Source organism: Lycium ferocissimum, chromosome 2, assembly GCF_029784015.1.
Source record: "Lycium ferocissimum isolate CSIRO_LF1 chromosome 2, AGI_CSIRO_Lferr_CH_V1, whole genome shotgun sequence".
NCBI classification, from domain to species: Eukaryota; Viridiplantae; Streptophyta; class Magnoliopsida; order Solanales; family Solanaceae; genus Lycium; species Lycium ferocissimum.
The window spans coordinates 62,292,767-62,317,787 of NC_081343.1; the positions used below are offsets into that span (position 1 = coordinate 62,292,767).

Genomic DNA, 25,021 nt, shown 5'->3' on the forward strand with positions numbered 1-25,021 from the left:
GATAGTCCTGTTAATTCTAACATTTAGAGATTGTTGAATATTTGACGGAGACCAAAAGTATTCATCTTTGACAAACTTAAAGGACTAGGTTGCTTAATTATATATTTTTGAGGGATTATTTTAAACTTACTCAAACATAAGGGACCATTTTTGTCATTTTCTCTAACATTCTTATTCTATAATCATTTATCTCCACTATATATAATTCAACCATCTTTTCTGAGTTTCATTGAGAGTGACCAAAAACCTAAACTTATAATCTCTTCTCCCTTAATTTTCCTTTTCTTTATGCAAATGGATAATTCTTCTACATGTAAGGGTTTTTCTTATAGTGCAAACTCAGGTGAATCTCCAGAAGAAAGTAGTTGGACATTTTATTTTCAAGATTTCAAGTCCAACAACAATAATTGTAGTGAACAAACTTCTTTTTGTTCTGATGCTGCTTCTTTAGCACCCTATGAACTCATCACCAATAGAAATAATATTGGTACTTTAGACATTAATGATAATGAAAATAATAATAAGAAATTTGTTGGTTCCAAGAAGAGAAAGATGAAAGGAGCAGCAAAAGTTGATGATGATCTTGAGGATACAGCAAGTTCACCTGTCAATAGTCCCAAGGTCAGCCAATCTATCATAATTTCTAAATAAAAGTTTATTAACACTGTAGTATTACTTTAGGGTTTTTGTTCTCTTTTTAGTATATATCTACTCATTTATTTGTTTTGTTCTTCTTTTTCTTTTATTTTTCAGGTTTCTTATATGGATCAGTTTTGCAATAGTCAGAAAGGGAAGAGCACTGCAAGTATTATAGAGGTAATTGAGAGGGAGAAAAAAAAAGGTTTATTTCTATTAGTACGCCATCCCTGTAATTTATGTTATTTCATGGTGTTTGATTGAACATAAAGATTAAGAAAGAAAGATAGAATCAAAAGTACTTTTAGAATTTGTAGTCTTAAATTATGCTCTCACATTTTTATGGAGATAAGAACATGTCATTAAGGTAAAATGAAAAATTTTAAGTTTAGAAAGTTTCAAATACAAAAAGGTACGATTCTTTTCTGGATAGAACTATAAAGGGAGGAATCCATAGAAAATGAAATGCAGAAAAGTCTCTTTTAAGTTGTTGATGTTGCACTCTCAATTTCGTCGGAAAATTACACTGGGCAGATAAATCAAAATATGTGTCTACTTATTTATATTTTGACTTCCTTGGTTTCTTCGTGTGTCTACTTATTTAAATTTTGATTTCCTTTAGTAAAAATTTAGACTCCGCTGCGTTGCACTTCATATATATAGTAACTTGTCATTTATGTCCTCAAGATATCCCTTTTGAAATTTGTTTTCAACAGGGAAGGGGAAATAATTCTGGCCAGCAAATGATGACTAGTGGATTGAATATTTCTACAAAGGACAATAATGACCGTACAGAACTGAAGAAAAAAGGATTATGCTTAGTACCTATATCTATGTTCAGAAAGTGATGCATGGAAATATAAATTTGGTACTGCTACATAAAAGTGTATATATAATTTCTCTATTGATTTTATGCACATGGACATAAACTCTTATTTGGTTTTTTACCCAGTGTTCGGTATCTACATTGAGGAGTAAAACGCTCCTAACAAAGCCGACTTCATATCCAGAGTTAGAATCCAAAGACATAAACTTATGTACCATATATGTATCTCCTCTATCAATTTCTTGCAAAATGATGGTAAAGATCTATATATATCACTCTTTTTAGTTGCAAATGGAAGTTGACATTTGCTATATGTGTTATTTCTCGTTTTGGAAAACTTAATAGATCGTTCTAAAATATCTGTAGTTATAGAAAAAACACAAGACGTATTTATTACTTCTCTTTTAAAATTCACCTAAGTAAATGAGTCATTGAGAGAGAGAGAGAGATATCTAATGATTAAAAAAATACTCTTACAAACTAAAATATATATTAAATGTATTTTTTAAGAGGTGCGCAAAAGTTTGAAAAAAGTAGATAATGTAGCTATATGAGATGTGGAGTACGATTAATGCAAGTTTAGATAAAGATTCATAGGGATGTCATATTCCTTTTCATTTTTAAGATTTGTTTTCCTATTTCATTCAATTAATCACACTAGTAAAAACAAGTGATCTTCCAATGGAAAAAGAAAATTCAAGGAGATCCGTCAGAAGTATGGAATGTTTGATAGAAAGTCCGTGGAAAAGCTTCCGATGAGTCAATTACTGATGGACCTCCAAAAGTTATTAATGTATTTGTTGATAACTTAAGGGATTGTTGAATAATTCATCTGTTCCTCATAACCAACAAAGTTCTCAATGATGAATAAATATGTTTAGTTAATTAATTTAACACATTACTCTTTGGAGATTTCATTCATTAATTCTCTAAAACAGAGAAAAATATAATGAAGGAATAAAGTATTTGACTTTTAGTATTAAAGGCCAGAGTTGACATTCTCCTAAGATCTTATTAAGTGCAAAGAAAATCAGAAATTATGGATAAATTAGCAGCTGACTTCCACAAGTCCACAATGATCCATTCCCAATATATACACTATATTGAAATTAGCCATTTCATAAAAAAATTATTTTCGTAAAGTCTTCTTCTTTTAGGTGAAACGTAGCATTCTTTTCAAATTACCTAAACTGCCCCTTTAGTTTGCGAAAATATTGAAAAGAAAAAAAATAAAAATATAACATGTATACATACATATATACAAATCCACTAGCTATAAATTCTAGGTCCAACAAGAACTTTATGGATCAAGTACTTTCCTTTTTCGTATTATTAAAGTCGCGTGGGGTGGAAGAACCGATTCTCTTGAAAATAAAGAAGACAAAAGAATCTAGCTCATGTTCATGTTAACATCAGACTGGTCCATCTTGCTCTCTTTCTCCTGAGTCAGATGAATCGAGAATGTCGGACCTTCCAAAAATAATACCTACCTGGTATATATTATTTCTTGACATTTAATTATTAGACTTTCTATCCCCAAGTACTTAATTGAGTAATAAAATATATATATATATATATATATTGAATCAAAAGTAATGAATTCAGTGGATGAACGCACATACCTGCTCTAGATCCGCTACTGTTAGAATAATATAATGCTAATTGTAGAGTACATAGTTGGAAACTTGGAATGACGGTACGGTTTAATAATTAGAATTTTCAATCTTAGAAACTTTTTCTTTATACCCTCTATACTTGTTTACAATTAACTATATTAACTTATCATGATTAGCTGATAAAATGAAGTTAGTTATAAATCATGGTTAATTAGTGATAATAGTTAATGTGTAAGTAACTATTATACATTTGTTGATTTAATAAACACTTGATGCGAATAAGTTTTTGCATAATACAATGACACAGATTAGAGGATAAAGTTAAGGAACGAGCTAGCTTATTATCCACAGAATTTCGAACCATGCAACAATAGAAAATTATAAAAATAATAAAAAAGGGACTTCCAAATTCCCCATCTCAAGAGATTCTGTGTTTTGGTATGTGATAAAACAGTTGAATCAGGGAAAAAATATTTAATTGGGCAGTATATAACCTTGTCAGGGACTCAATGTGGTATCTCCTTTTTTTATTGATACCTTTTTTACATGTTGACCCAATGACAATGAGAAAAAGCGATTTTGTGCTATATATTCCGTTGATCTTAGTCCAATCGAGACACACAAACTCTCATCATGTTATAGATTCTAGCTCCAATAATGGAGTTCTGAATAAAGCGCTCTCTTTTTCTGTAACGAACCAAATTCTTAACACGTCTAACAACTTGTATTAATCCAAACACGTAGCAATACAATAGCGATTCTCGAAATAACAATAGAAATCGATCGAAAATACAAAGGATAGAAAGAATGAGACGAGAATCGCAGATACCGAGAACGGGGACGAAGGAAGGGTACTTTTGAGTTTAGACTCAACAATATTCGCATAACCGCAATTGCTCCTATCCGACACTATTTATCACTTAGATCCCAAAAAAAAACCACTTAATATGGGTGGGTCATCGTTTCTCGCCCGAGGCTTCTATGTAATATTTCCACTGGTCCATTTATTAAACTGGTTCGGGCCCATTCATAACAATACTCCCCTCCTCAATAAGAACCTTGTCCTCAAGGTTCGAGTAGAGTAACACTAATATCATAGCGCCCAAGGCCCATATGCATACCAGAGAGAAACCACCAGTACTATATTCTATAATGACAAGAGTGTGTGTAGAGATGTTCCAAGAGTCCACGACGTCAACCTTTGAGTGGAATACGCAGACTAGAATCAAAACCAAGGAAAATGCTCGCTTATACCTTCGCTCCCTAAACCATGCTGCAAATTTCGTATGGCATAATGCCATTCCAAGCCCCATTTCCATGTTCACATTCTCAAGCAACATTAGGACCTCAGAACATGATGTTGAAGCAAATCAAAAAGCATTCCAGTTGTACTCATACTATAAGCTTTAGCCAAGGGAAACTGCCTTTTCCCACTTTATCCGTAGCATAAAAAGTCCGAAAAGTGGCCGACGGAAAAGATCCATACGCATTCTAACACTGCTATAGTAGCTTTCAAGTGTATCACTTGGCAAACACCACCAATAGCTGTAGAATGAACTGTGAATATTTCGTCATAAACTCTTAGAACTCTATAAAATACAGGCTTCTACCTTGAATTCCAAAAGATCCGCACTCAAGTTTTTAACGCCTTTCCGGCCAAAAACCTCCCGAAGCACCCATGTAGATGTAATTCGACCAAAGAAACGAGTCCTTTAACATTTTCAAGATAGTGAACCAGAAAAAGAAATGCTCGTAATTCGTAGGTATAGCAAGTTCTAAGACACTCATAAAGGAACTCATTATTTGTCTTAATTTGGCTAGACTACTCTTCTCTTCCATATTTTTAAAAACTACCTTCAAGTTTTGTTCACAAGGTTCGTAGAAGGAAAAGAGAGCTGCAATGTTTTCTACAATGCATTCAAGAGCACAAACAAAAGCCGATAGTAAAATGAGTTTTCCACCCCGTCGCCTCATAGAAGGTAATAGCCCTTCGCAACGCTCTTTATAGTTCTAGATGTAACTTCAAAGACGGGCAACTTTCCAACAACCCAAGTGATTCGCCAGTAAAAGCATTCCCCACCAAACACACGAGCACCTTGGCTCGTCCAATTTCCATTGCACAAACACATAAACCAAAATGCAATGACATATTAGAATCATTATTAAGAACAAAGCCAACATAGTAATTCTAAGAGGTGCACAAGAACCCCATTTGACTTAAACTCCTCAGAACCTTTTGATAGACAATTAGGAGTATCTTATGCAAGCGAAACTCGGAAGAATGTGCCTCGAGATAGGGCTTAAACCAAACGTAGTTACTACATGAAAGACGAGGTGATATGGCATCCGAAGGAAAGTAAAGTGTCACCCAAGTAAATCAAATTGTCCATGTGAGAAATGGGTTTCACTCTCTAAGCCTCGCAAGCAGTATCGAAGTACTCATGTCTTGTCTAATTTTCCTTAACGCAACATTGGAAACCCCACACCTCATGTAGATCGTAAATGCCAATATTTTCTCCAAGCCTCGCATAACATTACTTCACCGACAACAAGAGACAACGCAAACTCAAATTTAAATGTACTATCTTCGTTGAAAAAATACCGAGTCAAAAATAACGTCAACCGACCCAAGGATATATTGCAACAAATTTAGCCTAATCAGAGAATCGATTGTTTAAGATCCTTCAAATAATTGTGTCTCCTCATTTTAGTGTACCAGATGGCAATATAAGTCGCGGTCTCTCCACCGACTGTCGTACCATTTGCATAAATGAGCGTTACGTGCAAGGTCGAATATATCTTTAAAGACTTCCTTCAAATTTGGTTCACAATTAGTGCGTAAAGTCATTATAAATGCAATATAACAATAAGTTAGTTGAGTCGGCACAAAGCAAGTAGATAAACGAAGAGGCTACGCGTTGGATTTAGCTCTAAGTCGACCGTAAATTCTCCTTAGTGTCATAGAGCATACCGGAAGTACAACCAACATTTTATGCGTATATGTAGGAATGTCGAGCTTAAGGTAAACCAGTTGGGAATTTGGCTTTCCTTTCGAGGAAATTCATCGAACAAGTGGTGCTCGCTACCCTCCGAACTTGGAGTCGCTTCATCTTTTCTCGTCTATTGCAACATCATCTTCAGCAAACGTCTTGGGACGAGAAAGTAGTGTCCAAATGACCAAATGAAAGGAAGTTACCCACGGACTCTAGATTTTCTTGCTCCACTTTCGAGAGTTTCTAACACCGCGGAGGGACCTGGAATTCTCCGTAGTGGTCGGCGTTGCCATCGTCCAAATCGAAGCAATCTCCGATGGTGCGACCTTCGCCGCTTTCGCGCCAATCAGCCCAAAGACGTATCGGGCACTCGAACTTTCGAGCGTCACCAACTTTTGGGAGCAAAAGGATGTTCGGACGTCCCGAGTTGTAGGTGTTAGGATTTAAATCCCAAATCCGACCTTGCAAGGTGTTCCCAGAAAGATTGAGGTCACAGCCGGACCACTTAAATACCAACCTCCTTAGACAGAACCTACTTACGCCTTGACGTAGGCGAAGAATAAATAAATAACACACACAGATTTATAAGTGGGTTCACCCTCAATGTGAGAGCTACGTCCACGTTGTCGCGTTGCATCTTATTAAAGAAGAAATATTACAAGTGTTTACAACACTCAACCTCACAACCCCAATCCCAATTACACTCAAGAATTTTTACTAAAAATTCTCTCAAAGACTTCTCTTACTTAAGCCTTTCACTAAGAGTATTTCTCTTAGATTTTTCTCTCTATGGGATGTGTTGTTTTTTCTTCTATTTGGTGTGTATTGAATGAAGAAGAAGTGCCTCTATTTATAGTTGAGATTTCAAGTAAAAAAATATATTTTCTACTTTCACTTTCGGCCAACATCATTACGACGTCTCCACTTTCACTTTCTACGACATCGTTATGATGTCTCAACTTTCACTTTCGGCCACTTTTCTTCTTTCCCACATGAGTGGACCTCAACCCAACAATTCTCCCACTTGAAGACTAATTTTAATTTGTCTTCACACTTTTGATCGATGCAGCAGCTCTTTCCTAGTATCATACTTCCTGCAGGCCAACTGAAGCTGAACATAGCTTCAGTTTGTCTATCGTCACTGCCTTTGTCGCACGTTCCGCCGGATTCCGACTCCCCGCGATCTTCTCAAGCATTAACCCTCCATCTTCCAAAGCCGATCTAACGAAGTGGCACCGAGTGATGTGTTTCGTTCGAGCACCGAAGCACCGGGTTCTTTGCCAAATGAACGGCACTTTGGCTATCACAATATAGCACACTTCCCTCGTGGTCCCGATCCACCCCGCAGAAAAGATTGTAGCCACATCATTTCCTTTGTGGCCTCCGTTACAAAGAACGTACCCCCTCACAACAGAGAGAGCTACTATCTTTCGCAACTTGGAGACCCAAGAGATTGCGCACTCTCCGAAGGTGTAAACATACCCGACGTGCTCTTCGCTATCAATATCACCACCGTTGTCGCATCAACATACCCTTGCAACTCGTTTTTGATTTTCGAAAATACAGAGTCGAACTCGAGTCGCCTTATATATCCGAATATCCACTTCACGCCCTCCCGTTGTCGTTTTCCCGGGATTGCTCATAAATCGGCCGACAACTCCCAACGCACGTGCAATGTCCGGTCTGCACATATCATTGCATACATAAGCATCACCGATCATGCGTATGCATAAGGTATCTTGTCCATCCGTCTTCTTTCTCATCCCCTGGTTGCTCGCGACCGATCCTTTCGACAAACCGAAAGTTGTCCGCCCAAGCCGAGTACCGACCGGCTTGGCATCACGCATGTTGAACCTTTTGATAACTTTCCTCACATATTCTTTTGTGAGAGTTTGATGCCCTCCTTGCTTCGGTCAATTCCTCATCCCAAGGATTTGCTTTGGCAGGTACCTCCCAAATCCTTCATTGCAAACTCTTCCGATAACCCCTTTTTCAACCGATCAATCTCCGTAGGTTTGCTCCTACGATTAGCATGTCGTCGACATAGGTAGCAAGATTATGTACGAGTCTTCAAACCCTGAAGTAGCAATGCTGATCCGCCTCGCACCTTGAAAAATCAAATTTTCTTCATAAAGCCGTCAAACTCTTAAATACCACCGTTTGGAGCCCGTTTTAGTCCGTACGTACTCTTTTTGTAGTTTGCACACTAGATTCTCCTTTCCTTTGACTTTGAATCCCTCCGCTGTCGCATGTAGATTTCCTCGTCTAGATCACCGTGAAGAAATGCAGCTTTCACGTCCATCCGTTGCGTATGTAGATTTTCCTTCATACCACTCCAAGAACTCTGATAGTCACCATCTTGACTACGGAGAGAAGATCTCCGTATAGTCGATGCCTTCTTTTGTGAAATCCTTTGCAACCTCGCTTTATAACGCTTGCTTCCATTGGGTTCTTCCTTTATCCGATAAACCCATTTGTTTTGCAATGCCTTCTTATCTTTTGGCAACTCGGCTAACTCCCATGTATGATTTGCCGATAGTGAATCCATCTCATCTTTCATTGCCTGCTCCCACTTGGTCGATTCATCGACGCACGTTTTCTTCATAACATTTCGGCTCCCTCATCGTTGAGTAGAATGTAGTCGAGGGACGGAGAGTACCTCGTGAATCGACTTCCCCGATCCCCCGGGATGATCTACGCAATTTCCGTGATTGGCGTCGCCGCATATTTGTTTAATCGCACTTTCATCAACACCTTCTCGGATTGTTTGTTCCTTCCGCCTCGATTGTACTCGTCGCGGCTCGTGTTTCCGGAAGTCCTCAAATCGACTATTTCCGATTCCTTGTCCCGACATTCCGAATTTTTTTGCAACTTGTCTTTGTACGCACTCTTCGTCGAAGACAACATTCCTCGTTTTCGGATGATCTTCCGATTTTGTTCATCCCAAAATCTAGTAACCAAGCCGGTGTCACCATAGCCAATAAAGTAACACTTCTTTGATTTTGGATCAAGCTTGTTTCTAGCCGTATCATCATTATGAACATATGATAATGTACCGAACACTTTCGTAAATGAAAGATTTACCTTCTTGCCACTCCGTACTTCTTTCCGGAATTCGAAATCCAAAGGAACCGACGGTCCCCTAAGCAGAAGGCCGCGCATCGGGACCGCATCCGCCCTGTAACGTTCGCGCTCCTGCAGTGTATTCTCATACTTCCGAGCACGCTCGTTCAACGTTCGCTCATTCTTTCGCTACTCCATTTTGTTGCGGCGTTCCAGAATAGTCTTCATCATCTTGATCCCATTATCGGACAAGCACCGTTTCGAAATCACCATCGTTGTATTCTCCGCCGTTTCGACCCAAACACTTCAACTCGAGGTTTGTTTCATTCTCAACCATGGCTTTCCATCTTTTGAATACACTAAACACATCGATTTATTTTTCATAAAGTAAACCCACACCTTCCCGGGCTGAATCATCAACGAAGGTCACGTAGTAGCGTGTGATCCTCCAAGAGAGGGAACAAGCAGTAGGTCCCCACACGTCCGTGTGCACCAATTCCAGCCTTTTCGACCTTCAACTCCCCGCCGCATTCGAGAAGCTTACTCGCTTTTGTTTTCCGAGAACGCAGCCTCTCACACGTATGAAGGTCCACCGTCTTCCCTCCGAATTAAGCCATTTGTCACCAATGCCTTCATCCCCTTCCGTCGGGCCGATATGTCCCACCGACAATGCCACAACTGGTTTTCTTTGTGTTGTCAACCAACCAAAGAGGGCAGATCACGATGCCTAGTCGTCTGCGTGCAGAGAGTGCCAATCTTCTTTCCCCGCCAACTACCATAGCACCTTTCGCCACGTTCCAAGACCCATTACCAAAATCGAGATCATATCCCTCATCATCAAGCCGACCTACCGAGATCAAGTTTCGCATCACTTTGGAACATGTCTAACTTTTGTAATCTTCCACGAGGATCCATTTGACATCTTCAAATTAATGTCTCCGTGCCAACAACGTCTAGCGGCTCTCCATCGGCTAAATAAACTTTGCCGAGATTCCCCACGTAGTTTGTCATTATATCATGATGTGGGGGGTATGAAAGGACGCTCCCGAGTCAAGCACCCAAGAGTCTATCGGGCCGTCAACCGATAGCAACAACGCATCGCCAATGTCTTCCGTAGCAGCGTTGATTCCAGCCCCCTTGCCCCCCTCCTTCTTTGGCGCCCGCGCTCTTCTTGAAATGACCCGGTTTTCCGCGCTCCAACACTCATGTGTTCGTCCCGGTCCGGATCGACCCCCGCCATTCCTGACTTCGACCGCCCCTATTTCGCTGTAGTTTCGTCATGATTTCGCTCGTTTTCAACATTTAAAATGTAACTCGTCGACGCCTCCGTAATCTTTTCCCGCGCACCTCCTCGCAAGGATACGATCCCTAACATCGTTGAACTTTAGTTTCATACCGCCGACTGGAATTACTAACCGCTCGCTCTCATCGGGTTCCCGCCTATTTGGTGGATGCCAACAAAATTAGAGCTTGCACTTCATCATCGAAATCAATTTTTACCGATGACAATTGATTTACAATGGTATTGAATTCATTTATACGTGTGCAAGAAATACGAGCATTTTCCATCATCTTTAGATGAAATAGTTTCTTCATGAGAAATACCTTATTATTTGCCGAAGGTTTTCATACATATCGACAATACCTTCATCATATCTCGCGGTGGTCTTCTCCTTTGCCACGTTGTGAGCAACGTTCTTCGACAAATAAGCCACCGAATGACTCCTAGAACTTGTCCGTCGAGATCCTAATCGCTTGCTTCATCTCCTCCGGTTTCGACTCGCAGGTTCGGCGAAGTTTTCTCGCCGTACAAATAATCTTCAATTTGCATTCTCCGTAACGCAAAACTCGTACCATCGAATTTATCGATGCCGTGCGTCGTACCATCTTCGCCTCCCATCTTTTCTCGAATCACAACACAACCTCGTTGCTCGATACCGCTTGTTAGGATTTAAATCCCAAATCCGACCTTTGTAAGCTGTGTTCCCGGTGAAAGATGGAGTGGTCACAACTCGGACCACTTAAATACCAACCTCCTTAGACAGTAACCTACTTACGCCCGTGACGTAGGCGAAGAATAAATAAAGCACACACACATATTTATAGTGGTTCACCCTCAATGTGAGAGCTACGTCCACGTTGTCGCCGCATCTTATTAAAGAAGAAATATTACAAGTGTTTACAACACTCAACCTCACAACCCCAATCCCAATTACACTCAAGAATTTTTACTAAAAATTCTCTCAAAGACTTCTCTTACTTAAGCCTTTCACTAAGAGTATTTCTCTTAGATTTTTTTTTTCTCTCTATGGGATGTGTTGTTTTTTCTTCTATTTGGTGTGCATTGAATGAAGAAGAAGTGCCTCTATTTATAGTTGAGATTTCAAGTAAAAAAATATATTTTCTACTTTCACTTTCGGCCAACATCATTATGATGTCTCCACTTTCACTTTCGGCCGACATCGTTATGATGTCTCAACTTTCACTTTCGGCCACTTTTCTTCTTTCCCACATGAGTGGACCTCAACCCAACAGTAGGCGCATATAAGAACAATTCGCGTCCATCTGCAGTAGCAAATCCATGACCCTAGCATTCAGTGTAGGAAAAAGGTAGAAACGAGAGGCATCCATGAGAGAGGAGCAATGAAAGCACCAATGTAACGAACCAAATTCTTAACACGTCTAACAACTTGTATTAATCCAAACACAAGAGCAATACAATAGCGATTCGGAAATAACAATAGAAATCGACCGAAATACAAAGGATAGAAAGAATGAGATGAGAATCGAGATACCGAGAACGGGGATGAGAAGAAGCGTACTTTTGAGTTTAGACTCAACAATATTCGCATAACCGCAATTGCTCCTATCCGACACTATTTATCACCCTAGATCCCAAAAAAAACCACTTAATATGGTGTTCAAGCCGCCGAGGCTTCTATGTAATATTTCCACTGGTCCATTTATTAAACTGGTTCGGGCCCATTCATAACATTTTCACCTACTATTAAAGGGATTTCTTCAAACAAAGAATGCGAGCAGAATCTAACTCATGTTCATGTTAATTAATGGAAGAGTAGATCTATCTTGTGTTTTCTATTTGAGTCGGATGAATCGAGCGTTCCAAATCATCTTTAACTTTCAAGGCAATGAAGCGACATATATTTCCAAGTCTACGTTGTGGTATTGACTAAGATAACATATAGTACATAGATAACAACGTACAATGTGGTACATGCCATATTTGGTTATTGATCACCAGATAATGGTATTTGCTTAGAATAGATGACATTTGAAAAGTCGACCTCAATGTTTTTTATGTACAATATTATATATAGATTTCTGTCGGAGGCGAATTTATGATTTTGAGTAAATAAATTTAGAATAGGTATTCTATTAATGTATATGTGTGTATACCCTTAAAGGGAATTCCTGGAAACCGAAAACAACAGGTTTAATTGAACGGATAAAACTTGCTCTAAATCCACCTGTTGAGAAAGATGCAACTCTAAAGTAATAATGTTGTCAAACATCAAAATGCACCGGTTGAGTTACTATCCATTAATTACTATAATCCAAAAGGTTAAATAAATCCTCCATAGAACCTTCTATTAAGGCTTCCAAGATCCCTTGTTTCCTTAACCTTGATTTGCTTCTGAGTATGCAATAGTTACCCAATTCTGCATCATTAAAAAGTTTCTCATTAAGGAAATATGGAAATATATCTTTTTTTAACGGAATAATAGAAATTAGTATCAAACAAAATGAAATAAAAGGGGTACAAGTTTGAGGGGATCCCAACCAGTGGCAGGTGAAGCTTTAATTATTGCTATAGGTTTAACTCAACAAGTACGCGATAGAATAGTCATAGTGTGCATAAGCTGACTCGAACCTACACTATCATAAAAAAATATATGGTGAAATGATATTTCTGTAGGTAGAAATAGCAGGTATCAATGAAATGTCATGGTGTCCGCAACCTGGATTGACGCACACCAACATTTAAAAACAATGTTCAAACGGTACCTATGCTAGGGAAATTAGCACATACTTAATAGCTTAATCAAGGTGTGCGCAAATTGGTTCAAGTCCACACCATCATATAAAAAATATACAAAATGGTATATGTACCAGTGGTAATTAACAAATACTCAATAAAATAACTAAGATGCACCCAAATTGACCTGGGCAACCCACATTGAAAAACTTTTTGAAATTTACCATTTCTGATAGAAAATTTTGCACATAAGTTGGTCCGGACACATATCATTATATAAAAAATAGAAAAACTTACAGAAACAACTATAATTTGGACGCTTCTCTGACCCCAAAAGTATAACGGGGGTATATTTACCCTTTTCCATGGCGTACTATAGCTAATTACGACTCGTAGCTACTAATTCCTTGACATACAACTTTATTCAATTCACTGTATTTAATTCGGTTGTATTCATTTGTAGCTACTTTTACACTGTATTCATTCGTAGGTACTTATACACTGCATTCAATTCATTGTATTCAATTTGGCTGTATTCAAATAATAAAAATTAAAAAAATATCGGCGAAAGTACAAAAAGATACACTGTATTTACACTAAAAAAAAATGATGAATAACTAAAATCCAGCAAGATCTGAGATATACAAGAAAGAGGAGATGACAACGACGCTGGAACTCTTGATTTTTTCGACGGCAAATGACGACGTTAGTGGAGGGAGTAGACAGAGATGATGGCGGCGCTAGAACTAGAGTTTCCGGTGGGAGACAACTCTGTCGGTGGAGGGAGAGGAAAGAGACTTTGTTCTCAATGTATTTTTCTCTCTGGCGTAGTACTCTTATTTTAATATATTCTCTTTATCTCAATTTATGTGACACACTTTCTTTTTTAGTCTGTCCCAAAAAGTATGTCACTTTTCTAGATTTAGAATAATTTAAATTTTTGGATATAATTTACGGCCACACAAATATCTAAGTCTTGTTTTGGACTACAAATTTCAAAAATCTTCCTTTCCTTCTTAAGATCCGTGCCAAGTCATGAAGCCACATAAATTGGGACGGAGGTGTATAGCATGATTACGGTAGGTAATTACATTGTATAGATAGGATAGTTAATTAGTTTTAATTATAGTTAATGTAAACACCATGTAAAATTTCCTAAAAAATATGATAAGATAGAACTTGTATCGATGAAAAGTGTCTTATACCTAGTAAAAAAGTTGAGGTGCGCCTAAGCTGATCAGACCAATACACAATGATTTTTTTTTCTTTGACCATTTCCAATTTCCTTCAAAGTCAAATAGACCTTTCAACGACCATTCAAAAATTCAGTAGTACCCACGTATGGAGGGAAATTTAGTTACCAAGTCCTTTGATCCAGCGTCTTTCTCGCTAAACTCTTCTACACGAAAAAAACACAATGGGTAGAAAACAAAGACACAAAAAACGTAAGACCATAAACACAATTTTATAAGTTTTCAACACATTAAACACCCAAATATTTGTGTGTGCATGTGTTGGGGAGAGAACAAATCAAAGAGTGTAAAACAGATATTTCATTATAACAAGAAAAAGAAATATTTTTGCAGCAAAAAAAAAAAAAAAGACCTTTTCCCCCCACCACAACCCCACCACCAGCAAGAACAGCAGAAACAAAAGCAAGAAAGGAAAAAAAATAAAAAAAAAAAAAATCTTGCTTCTTTTTTTTTCCTCTGAATTTTTTTTTTGTTTGTGGTTTTTGTTGTTTTGGAGCTACCAGCAGAGCAAAAGATTATCTGGGGTCACATTTGTTTTTTGTTAAAAATTTGATCTGGGTAAGGAGCTACAGCTGTTTTTTTTAGATTGTTTTAAAAATTTGATCTTGGATGTGATTATGCCATACTAATGCTTGCTGCGTATGATAGACCCTTGTGGTCCGGCCCTTTCCCAGACTCCGTGTATAACGGGAGCTTAGTGCACTAGGTTTCCCTTTATTGATTTAGTTCTTCATGAATTATTTTTGTTGGTTTTTTTAATGGTTTTTGTTGTTTTGAAGCCACCAGCAGAGCAAAGGGTTATCTGGGTCACATTGGTTTCTTGCTGAAAGTTAAGTTTTTGATCTTGGTAAGGAGCTGCAGCTGGTGGGTGTTTTTTTTTTTTGTTTTTTTTCTTTTTTCTTCTTCAGATTGAAATTTTTTTTTTTCTTTTTTCTTCTTCAGATTGAAATTTGGACTGATCTTTTTTTGTTTTTTTTGTTTTTGTTTTTGTTTTTTGTTTTTTGGTTCTTTTGAAGACACCAGCAGAGCAAAGGGTTATTTGGGTAATTTAATTCTTGTTGAAATTTTTGATCTTGGTAAGGAGCTGCAAGCTGGTGGGTGCTGGTTTTTTTTTTGGGATTGAATTTTGGATGTGATTTGAGTGGAATTTATATATAAAGATGGCTACTTTAGATATTACAAAAATGTGGAGGGACCCTGGTGCTCCAGCTGATTCATTCTATCAGGTTCGGCCTGAATGTAAGGATGTTCCCAAGTCCAAATTTAGAATCAAGGTTTGTATTTTCGGCACATAGCACACCAGTATTATTTACGTCAATTTCTTATATTTTTATTCTAGCATTCGCATATCTCTTATTCTTAGTTTTCTATTGCTACTTGTTGTCCTTTCTGCGTTAGTTTGCTTGCTATTCTGATGTTGCTTCTGTGTTACTTGAGCCGAGGGTCTATCGGAAACAACCTCTCTATCTACCAAGGTAGAGGTAAGGTCTGCGTACACTCTACCCTCCCTAGACCTCACAAGGACTACACTGGGTATTATGTTGTTGTATAGCACACCTATTATATCACCATTATTATTATAGTCTCTTCGTTCTAGTTTATGTGATGTGGTTTGCTTCAGCACTGAGTTTAAATAGGCGTTTTGACATGAATCGGCTGATATTTGAATAAAAAAATAGTATTTGAAGTTTTTGGTTATCAAATAATAGTATTCGAAGTTTAGTTATTTAGAAGTCGAAGTTGTGTTTGGACATAAAAACACAGTTGAATTTGTGCTTGGACATGAGAATACACTGAAAACAAATCTATGGACAAGCGGGGCCTAAGAAAGAAAGATGTCTTTGATATAGCATTTGTGTGTATAATATTTTCGAAACTTGCTATATTAAACATGTCATAACATTTGTGGGACTATAAAAAGTTCTTATTAGATAAAATGAGAAGCTTAAAATTAAGTTATTTCCAACTATAGAAACATGTCATTCTTTAAGAAACAGACTAATAAGGAAATAATGTTAATAGAGGGAGTATTTGTTCCCATTTCTCCTAATTTCTTCTTCTTTTTGTGTTGAGATTTACACGTGATGTTTCAGCTTGTAACACATACTTATTGAGCCGTCAATGTCTTGGATTGTTATCGCTCTTGTGCGTATTGAAGAATGTTGTACTTCCTTTTTTTTATGGGAGCATGTAGTTTGATTGCACACATCCCATTTTTGGAACTATAAAAACTTCTTATTAGGTAAATGAGGTTCAAAGTCAAGTTGTTTCGAGATATAGAAACGTGTCATTCTTTTGAAACGGATTAATAAGGAAATAGTTTTAATAGAGGAAGTATTCCTTTTCTTTCCCCCCTTTTCCCTTATTTTTCTTCTTTTTGTGTTGAGATTTACACCTGATGTTTCAGCTTGTAATACATACTAATTGAGCCATCTAAGGCTCGAATTGTTAATGCTCTTGTGGTTAATGTGTCATATATCCATCCTTCCCTTGCTTTGATATGTTCGGCGCATGTTTACTATCGAGCAATTTACTTATTCAGAATGGGAAAACACTAAGTGCAAGAAAATGGCGTGCTGCATTTTCTCCGGAAGGTTATCTTGATATAGGCAAAACACTCGGTCGAATCCATCGAGGGGTAAGCTTCACTTCATCACTTAAAGTTTCTGAAGGTTTATATGGCAGATGATTCACAAATATTGCTATTCAATTTTTTTTGTTCATGCTGGCTTTGCTCTTTCCTAAACTAATTCTAGGCGATATGATTAGTATAGTAATATAGTAACCATAACGTATCCGTGACATTTTAGGGAATTCATCCATCAATTAGAGGTGAAGTTTGGGAATTCTTACTTGGTTGCTATGATCCAAAAAGCACATACGCGGAACGAGAGGATATACGACAACAACGGAGGTACTTTACTTTCTTTTTCAACAAAAGTATAAATTGCTTACTAAATGATACGCATGCATTTCTTGTGTACATTCAGGACACAATATGCTATACTAAAAGAAGAATGCCGCACAATGTTTCCGGTGATTGGAAGTGGTAGATTTATTACTGCACCTGTAATAACAGAAGATGGTGATCCTATTCTAGATCCTTTAGTACTTCAAGAGGCAAAAGCAGCAAAAGAAGCAAAAGAAGCGACTTCAGCTGGTCAACCAAATGGTAATCCTGATGATGTAGAGTTCTCAACTTGTGTCCTTTTCATTTTTCTTTTTCTCTCTGTTCTTTTCTTCTATATGTCTGTAGGGTTGTTGGATCCTTTATGCCTTTGAGATTTAATCATCTACTGACCATGCAATAACAGGTGCTTCCGATGATTACGAAATGGTAAAGGAGCATGATAAAAGAGTGATAGAGTGGAAACTCTCGTTACACCAGATAGGTTGGTCATCTATATAGATTTATTTTCCTTGATCTACTTATTGCGTTTTTGGTGTGAATGGGAAATAGAGCTTTTTCTGTGTCTCTTTTCCAAAAGGCACCACCAATTACACAAAAAAAAGCACCAGGTACACCTACATTGGCTATAAATTCAGAGGCCAATTAAGGGATTAAATTCCTTAAGAACACACAATGGATTCTATGGGCTCAGAATTAAATTTTATTTTACATTAATATTTTCTGTATTCATCTTACTTTCTGTTATTAGGAGACTAAAATCTTCGTGATTTTCTACTCCCGTTTTGGAGACTAAAATCCTTGTGATTTTCTACTCCGACTTGTTATTCGGTTTGAAAATATATATATATATTTCACCATTTTATTGAATTTGGTTAAAGAAACAGGAAGATAACGCTATTTTCCTAGTCAATCTGCAAAAATGTTCATCTCCGTTCATTTTTCAGTTAGCCAAATCTAGTATGGATTTGACAGATGCGCTAACAGATTTATCTTTTCAATATGAGAATATTTGTCGTTCCTTTCTCTTCACATTGATAATTTCTTGTTTATGCCTTGTAACTTTTATTCTTGGATTCGTGCTTATGCTAGGACTCGATGTGGCTCGCACTGACAGGTCACTTGTCTTTTATGAGAAACAAGAGAATCTATCAAAGCTTTGGGATATCCTTTCTGTTTATGCTTGGTTTGACAAAGATGTTAATTATTGTCAAGGTAGGTTGCCGCAATATCTTCTTGACATTATTATTTTACTAACTTGGTTTCTCTTTGATCCTACAATTAATGAGCCCCAAATAATTATGGCATTTATCTGCAATTATCAAAGAAAAAACTATTACTTCCTCTGTTTCAATACTCTGTGCCCACTCAAACTGAGACAAACAAATTGAAACGGAGGCAGTACCATTTTCTTTTCAATCTATTGATCTCTTTTTAAGTAGCGTGACTATATGCTTATCTAGTTATCTATACTTTTTTCTTGTTTGTTCTAAAACTATAAAGATCTTGACATTGCTGAACAGGGATGAGTGATCTTTGCTCTCCAATGATTATTCTTCTTGACGATGAAGCAGATGCATTTTGGTGCTTCGAACGTTTAATGAGAAGACTGGTACATATCTATAATCTTACTCAAACAGCACTCTTGCATCAATTATGTTCTTTCCAAGTATTATATTTTGACTGTATGTTATATACTTGCAATTTTTGTGACTGATACCAACTTTTGTGTTTTTCATAGAGAGGAAATTTCAGGTACACTGACAGTTCTGTTGGAGTAGAATCGCAGCTAAATAATCTAGCTTCAGTAACTCAAGTTATTGATCCCAAACTTCACCAACACTTAGGTAAAAATCTCTCTAATTTAATATTTAAAAACTGAGGACTAAGCACTAATTTCTTAATAGCTTAGAGGAGAAAGAGAGAGAATTATGACATCCTTTTTCCTTCTTTTTTTTAATACTTCCTTGTATCTTCTTGTGAAAAACGTAACATAGTTGTTTCCTTCTGATCTTGGCCGACAGATAAATTAGGTGGAGGTGATTACTTGTTTGCTGTCCGTATGCTCATGGTTTTGTTCCGTCGAGAGTTTTCTTTTTGCGATTCATTATATCTTTGGGAGGTAAGGTTTCTTTACTGAAAAACCTCTCCCTGGTTCTGACTGGTTATTCAGATTGCTTTTCCATTTGGCTACCTGCTAAGTACTATTAATAGCCTGTTTGGTCAAGCTTTCAAAATCTGCTTATTTTGAAAAGTGTCTTTTGTCAGAGGTATTTTTTGAAAAAAATACTTTAGGAGAATAGCATATTGTGTGTGGCAAACCAATTTGAAAAACATTTTGCGAATACCAGAGCAGTACTTTGCGCTTGGTCAGTGTTCTAAAAGTGCTTCTAAGGGAAAACTACCATTTTTAGCTTCTAAAATACAACTTCAATTACTACTCAAAAGCACTTCTTTTTTCCCTAACACCTCAATTGTCCAAAATAATCGCTTTTAGCTTCTCAGAAGCTTGGCCAAACAGGCTAATAATCATGTTCTTATTGTTCCTTAATATTCTTTGCTTTGTCTTGACCTTTTTCGAACAGATGATGTGGGCCCTGGAATATGATCCAGACTTGTTTGTTACATATGAAGACCCTGAATTAGCTGCGGACAAACCTGAAGAATCTAAAGCAAAATCAAAGTCACGTCAGTGTGGGAAATATGAGCGAGAAAACATGAAAAATGCTGGCAAAGCTGCAGAAGCTCCCCTCCCTATTTCCGTTTTCCTAGTAGCCAGCGTCCTGAAAGACAAGAGTGATAAATTGCTGACAGAAGCAAGAGGACTGGACGATGTTGTTAAGGTTTTCAACTACATTAATTTTAAGTGTCTACTTTGAAGTTTAACTTATATACACTGACGGTGCGAAGAAATTTTACACTGTCAAGTCAGACAAAGGATACTTGGTACAACAGGTAAAGGTGACCTGATAGTGTAAAAATTTCTTGCACCGTTAGTGGATATTAGTTAACCTCCTTTTCCTAAGGTCTTCTTGTAGGCAACTTTCATAATCCACGAGGTCACGACGTTGGCAATAATAAGCACATGTCGTGAAAATCTTAAAAATACCCATGCATTTTTGCTGTAGAACTAGTATAGCGGCAATTTCAAATGATTTCAGTGAAATAATTAGAAGTCCGTGGAAAGCAACTTTCAAACACTAAGAATTCAGGAAAAACATTTAATGATAGTCATTTTAATTAGAAATGATAGATTCTAAATTAGTTATCCACTTGGAGTAATACATACTTGTATACTCAATTTTTGGGTAAATTCATTGGTTGTCCCTTATTGTTTCATACTTTAATCATTTGGTTATTATTTCCAGATACTGAATGACGTTAACGGAAACTTGGACGCTAAAAAGGCTTGCACTGGTGCGATGAAACTTCACAAGAAGTATCTTAAAAAGGTAATCTCTGAATCCTGTTGATGGCTACATTCAAATGCCAATCCAGCAATAATTCTAAACTAATGCACAACAGTGTGGTTAGGCCCAGGGTGGAGCTAGGGCCGCAAGGGTCAAAATTGTTTTTTAAAATATTTTTATTTTTTATTTTTTTATGTATACACAAGCTTCTTTGTGTACTTACTTCTTTATATTTTAAATCCCTTTAGTGAAAATCCTGGCTCCGCCATTAGTGCAGGCAAACGTCTATCAGAAACTGTCATTTATTATTGGCTTATAACCGAATATATTAGCAATATATGCAAGATTAATTCTGCAAGAATCTATTATTTTTCCAAATACTGATGCTGGTTAAAACAGGCGGCGAACACCAACAGGTAGCCCGAGCCCAAAGAAACTGCTAGGTGATTCATAAACCAAGGAGCTCATGTAAGTAACTTTTATTACCCTCTTTCTTTAACCTTGTGGCCATCTTTCTGAACACATTTTTTACGGCTCGAACAATGTATGTATATGTAAAATAACCTATAAAATGTACTCCGGTTCCAATTTATGTGACACACTTTTCTTTTTAGTCCGTTTCGAAAAATGACACACTTCTTAATGAAAAGTTTTTAACCACACAGATGTTATGCCATACTTAATGGCACAAGTTTGAAAAGTTTTATATCCACACAAATGTTATGGCATGTCTTAGACCACAAGTTTAAAAAATCTTCATTTTTTTTTCTTAAACTTCGTGTTGATTCAAACTATGTCACATGAATTGGGACAGGGAGTGTATAATAAGATATGTTAGATTGGTTGGAGTCCCACATTGGTTGGCGAATGGACTGGTGGTCTGCTTATATAGACTTGGGTAAAACTCCCCTCAAGAGCTAGCTTTTGGGGCTAAGTTTCCCAAGACCCATTTCTGCAACATGGTATCAGAGCCAAATCCATCCCTGTTTGAGCTCCCGATCCATGCTCTAGTTGGGCCTGGACATGAAGGGGAGTGTTAGAGTGGGCTATAGTCCTACATTGGTTGGGGAATGGACTGGTTGTTTGCTTATATGGACTTAGGCAGACCTCCCCTCAAGAGCTAGCTTTTGGGTTGAGTTACACCGAGGTCCATTTATGTAACAAGAACAAACTGATTCCAAACTTACCGACTCTAAATTCTGGATTTGCCTCTGGTTCCTAGCTTTCTAAATGAACTTGGCCATTTTTTATGCAGGCCAAGAAGGCTCTGACAAGTTTGATGTTCGGATTTTTCGGCCATGTCAAGGGACAGTGGCTGTTTTTGTATACTGTGCTATTGTTTTAGTAAGAAAATATGTAAATTGTCATTCTTTCTGGTTCCATAATTGGAACTACCATCATGTACATGTAATTTTTTTTTTCCTAGTAAATGTGCCCTCAGGGTTGATGTATACAAAAGATACTCTTCCAAAACTTGTATAATAGTATGAATTTACTAGTAGAGCCGTGTATCTTCTTGGTTTTGACTTGTGACTTGTCATTCTTTCATGTTATGATAGGACTAAAACTAAGAGAGGAAAATGGGTAAAGAAATGGTTATCAAATTGAAGAAAATAATGGAATTATGAAAAATATAATACTAGTAAGTGGTTACCTGCAGAAGATGGTCAGTGACCTATAATGAAGAGTATATTGATATAAGTAAATTCTTTTACACTGATTATATAAGTTATTACAATGGGTAAAAGTATATAATTAAGCTAAATCCTTTTCAAAGGGAATTACATACTTACAAGTAAGAAGACCAAAAAAGAATTCAGAGGTAAAAGTAACTGTAAACTTGTCTCTGTGTGACCTATAGTTCACGGGTTCGGACCGTGGAATTAGCTACTGATGCTTGCGTCATGGTATATTGTTTGCATTACGCCTCATTAGAGTGCGGCCTTTCCATGAACCCTATGTAACCACGGGATGCTTCGTTCACAGAGTTTCCATTTTTTCCAGTGTATAAGATTAAATCCTTATTTCAGGCCATAATGTGATAACTTATGGCAATAAATGATTTTATTACCAAGCTGGAAGTATTACAGCATAACCAAAAAATAATGAAAATTTACAGCAAAGCTTCAGTAGAACGGGCCGGTAACTACCACCTAACTACCTTCCCAAATTAAGTAGAGATACTAAACAGGGTAATAATTCAAGGATTTCAGCCCCATTCCTATTTTAGTCTTTGAACTTCCTCTGTAGAACACCTCTTGAATGACAGTTTTTGTAATCTTCTCAGCATACCTTGTTTTATTCTGAAATATTCTCATATTTCTCTCCTGCCAGATATGATAAAACACAACCCACCACAACCATTATAAAAATGCTTGCACTAGTACATTTGCCCTTAATATCTGCATAATCATCCAATCCAGCTCCTCTTGTCAGCCCGAAATTTGTCATCCGGTCGGACCGGTCCCTCGCCATAGCAGTATTTTACTCCAGGCATAGGCAGAAAATGCACCCTCGAAAAACATATGATAGTTTCAAATCCTGTTGAACACAAGAAGCAAGCTTTATCCTCCTCCAATGTACTTTCTTGAAGTTACCCAGTAATTTTGTAAATAACTTTTTAGGTCTGCATAATTTGTCCCAAACAATGACTGCTTTTTTTGTTACGTCAACACCCCCGTCTATCGGAATATCCTACATATTGCCTCAATCAGTTTAATCACTTTCTTTTTTGGTAGAACAAAGATTTGGGACGACCAAAAGCTTTGGATGGCTAATAGACACATGAATTCTTTCACCTCAGTCTCAAGAAAAAGTTCGAATAGACACATGAATTCTTTTGTCTCGGTCTCAAAAAATGTTCGAATAGTCACATGAATTCTTACTGACCATATTCCCTTTTCAAATTTGACTACTTTATTTCATTTTTCAAAGTTATTCTTGTTCTTTTTTCCCTGATCATATATGCTGAGCTGCTTGTATTTAAAAAAAAAAAAAAAAAAAAAAAAAAAAGAAGATATACTATTGTGGACAAATCGGAGATACTTTATAGGAATTTTCTTCTACTGGACTAATCATCAATCAGACATTGCTTCATTATCAAAGGTTGTGGTGGGGTGATAAGTATATATTCCCCCATAATTAACTAGAGATTTCAGGTTTTAGCCCTTATAACGGAGTCATCTTTGGTAGGGAGAGCTTTACCTTCCACCCCCCACCCCAAAATGAGGTTTCGCGGCTCGAATGCGGATTAGTTTGCCACCCCCCCAAAATGAGGTTTCGCGGCGCGAATGCGGATTAGTTTGACGCTAAAGCGGGCATTGAACAGTAGATAAAAACTAAAAAACAAGACATCGCTTGTTGCTATTTGCCTTACGAGCATTCTGTTAGTCAACAATCAACCAAAATTCTCTATACTTCTGTTCTTCACTGCTTGTATGGGGAAGGTGGAAGAAAAGAAGTTTCTCTTTTTAGAGGGAGGGAGGAATTTTGACGCCATAAGCGAGATCATGCATGTTGCCAGAAGGTAGAACCCCGTATTTCTTTAAAATACCTGAATTGATTGGCAGGAGGTAGTTGACCTCACTCGCAGTAGCAAAGCCATATTGAATTCCCTTCATCGGAAAGTTCTATTGCACAAACAGGGTAAAAATAAACTTTTTTATACATTTATAAAAAAAAACTGAATCCCCTTGAGAGAAATGCAAGTTCAAATCCCAAATGTGGCTTTTTGTAATTTGTTTTAATCCCCTTATTAGAACTTCTAGCTATGTCACTTTGTTCCTACCGATAAAATTGAAATGACAACCGTCTTTGAAGCTCTATCCTACTTTGGATATCAAAGGAGGGGTTGTTCTAGTTTCAGAACGAGGACTTCGCGTAGAATGGGCACAACCTCGGGCTCGAGAAAACGCGATTCTGGTTCTCTAGCAGGAGAGAAATCAATAGCGTTAGAAGAAACTACAACTCGTTCCAATGTAAATGATTGAAAAACGATAGAATTTTTTTTTTTTTTTTTTTTAATGTTCAATTACTTTGGGTCGTATAATAAAGATCATGATAAACAATCACTTGAAGAAAGAGTAGTTAAGTAGAAATTTAAAGAAATATTAAAGTAGTGCTCCTTGTCTTTGATACCGCTGAATAACTAGAATATATATCTAACAGCCTATAACTCATCCATTTTATGGACTTCCTATTGAAGAACATAAAAAGTTTCAACAGTATCCATTTACTCTCACCACCAAACTCCACTACACGAGAAAAAAAAAAAAAAGTTTCATGTTTCATTTGTGTATAAGTTTTTTTTTTTTTTTTTT

At 37.1% G+C, this 25,021-nt stretch overlaps 2 protein-coding genes across 2 annotated transcripts; both read left to right on the forward strand.

Annotated features, from left to right (window-relative positions):
• Nucleotides 1-239: 239 nt before the first annotated feature.
• Nucleotides 240-1,754, forward strand: LOC132048291 (vascular-related unknown protein 4-like). Its single transcript, XM_059439198.1, has 3 exons — nt 240-621; nt 754-816; nt 1,353-1,754. Exons 1-3 carry the CDS (start codon nt 289-291, stop codon nt 1,482-1,484), a joined length of 528 nt encoding a protein of 175 aa, XP_059295181.1. The 5' UTR covers nt 240-288; the 3' UTR covers nt 1,485-1,754.
• A 12,786-nt stretch (nt 1,755-14,540) lies between these two features.
• LOC132046628 (rab GTPase-activating protein 22-like) lies at nt 14,541-22,228 on the forward strand. The gene is made up of 15 exons (XM_059437316.1): nt 14,541-14,942; nt 15,164-15,231; nt 15,401-15,658; nt 16,927-17,022; nt 17,195-17,298; nt 17,375-17,556; nt 17,699-17,776; nt 18,385-18,507; nt 18,816-18,904; nt 19,034-19,139; nt 19,317-19,414; nt 19,878-20,135; nt 20,661-20,744; nt 21,102-21,170; nt 21,958-22,228. The coding sequence occupies exons 3-14, from the start codon at nt 15,545-15,547 to the stop codon at nt 21,120-21,122; spliced, it is 1,353 nt and encodes a 450-aa protein (XP_059293299.1). The 5' UTR covers nt 14,541-14,942; nt 15,164-15,231; nt 15,401-15,544; the 3' UTR covers nt 21,123-21,170; nt 21,958-22,228.
• The last annotated feature ends 2,793 nt before the right edge of the window (nt 22,229-25,021 follow it).

What these genes read in the sequence shown, in the direction of transcription:
- LOC132048291 (XM_059439198.1), top strand. Translation starts at nt 289, where the DNA reads ATGCAAATGGATAATTCTTCTACATGTAAGGGTTTTTCTTATAGTGCA. An exon ending in CACCTGTCAATAGTCCCAAG is followed by an intron (nt 622 to 753) that starts GTCAGCCAATCT and finishes TTTATTTTTCAG; the next exon opens with GTTTCTTATATGGATCAGTT. An exon ending in GCACTGCAAGTATTATAGAG is followed by an intron (nt 817 to 1,352) that starts GTAATTGAGAGG and finishes TGTTTTCAACAG; the next exon opens with GGAAGGGGAAATAATTCTGG.
- LOC132046628 (XM_059437316.1), top strand. Translation starts at nt 15,545, where the DNA reads ATGGCTACTTTAGATATTACAAAAATGTGGAGGGACCCTGGTGCTCCA. An exon ending in GATATACGACAACAACGGAG is followed by an intron (nt 17,299 to 17,374) that starts GTACTTTACTTT and finishes GTGTACATTCAG; the next exon opens with GACACAATATGCTATACTAA. An exon ending in ATTCATTATATCTTTGGGAG is followed by an intron (nt 19,415 to 19,877) that starts GTAAGGTTTCTT and finishes TTTTTCGAACAG; the next exon opens with ATGATGTGGGCCCTGGAATA.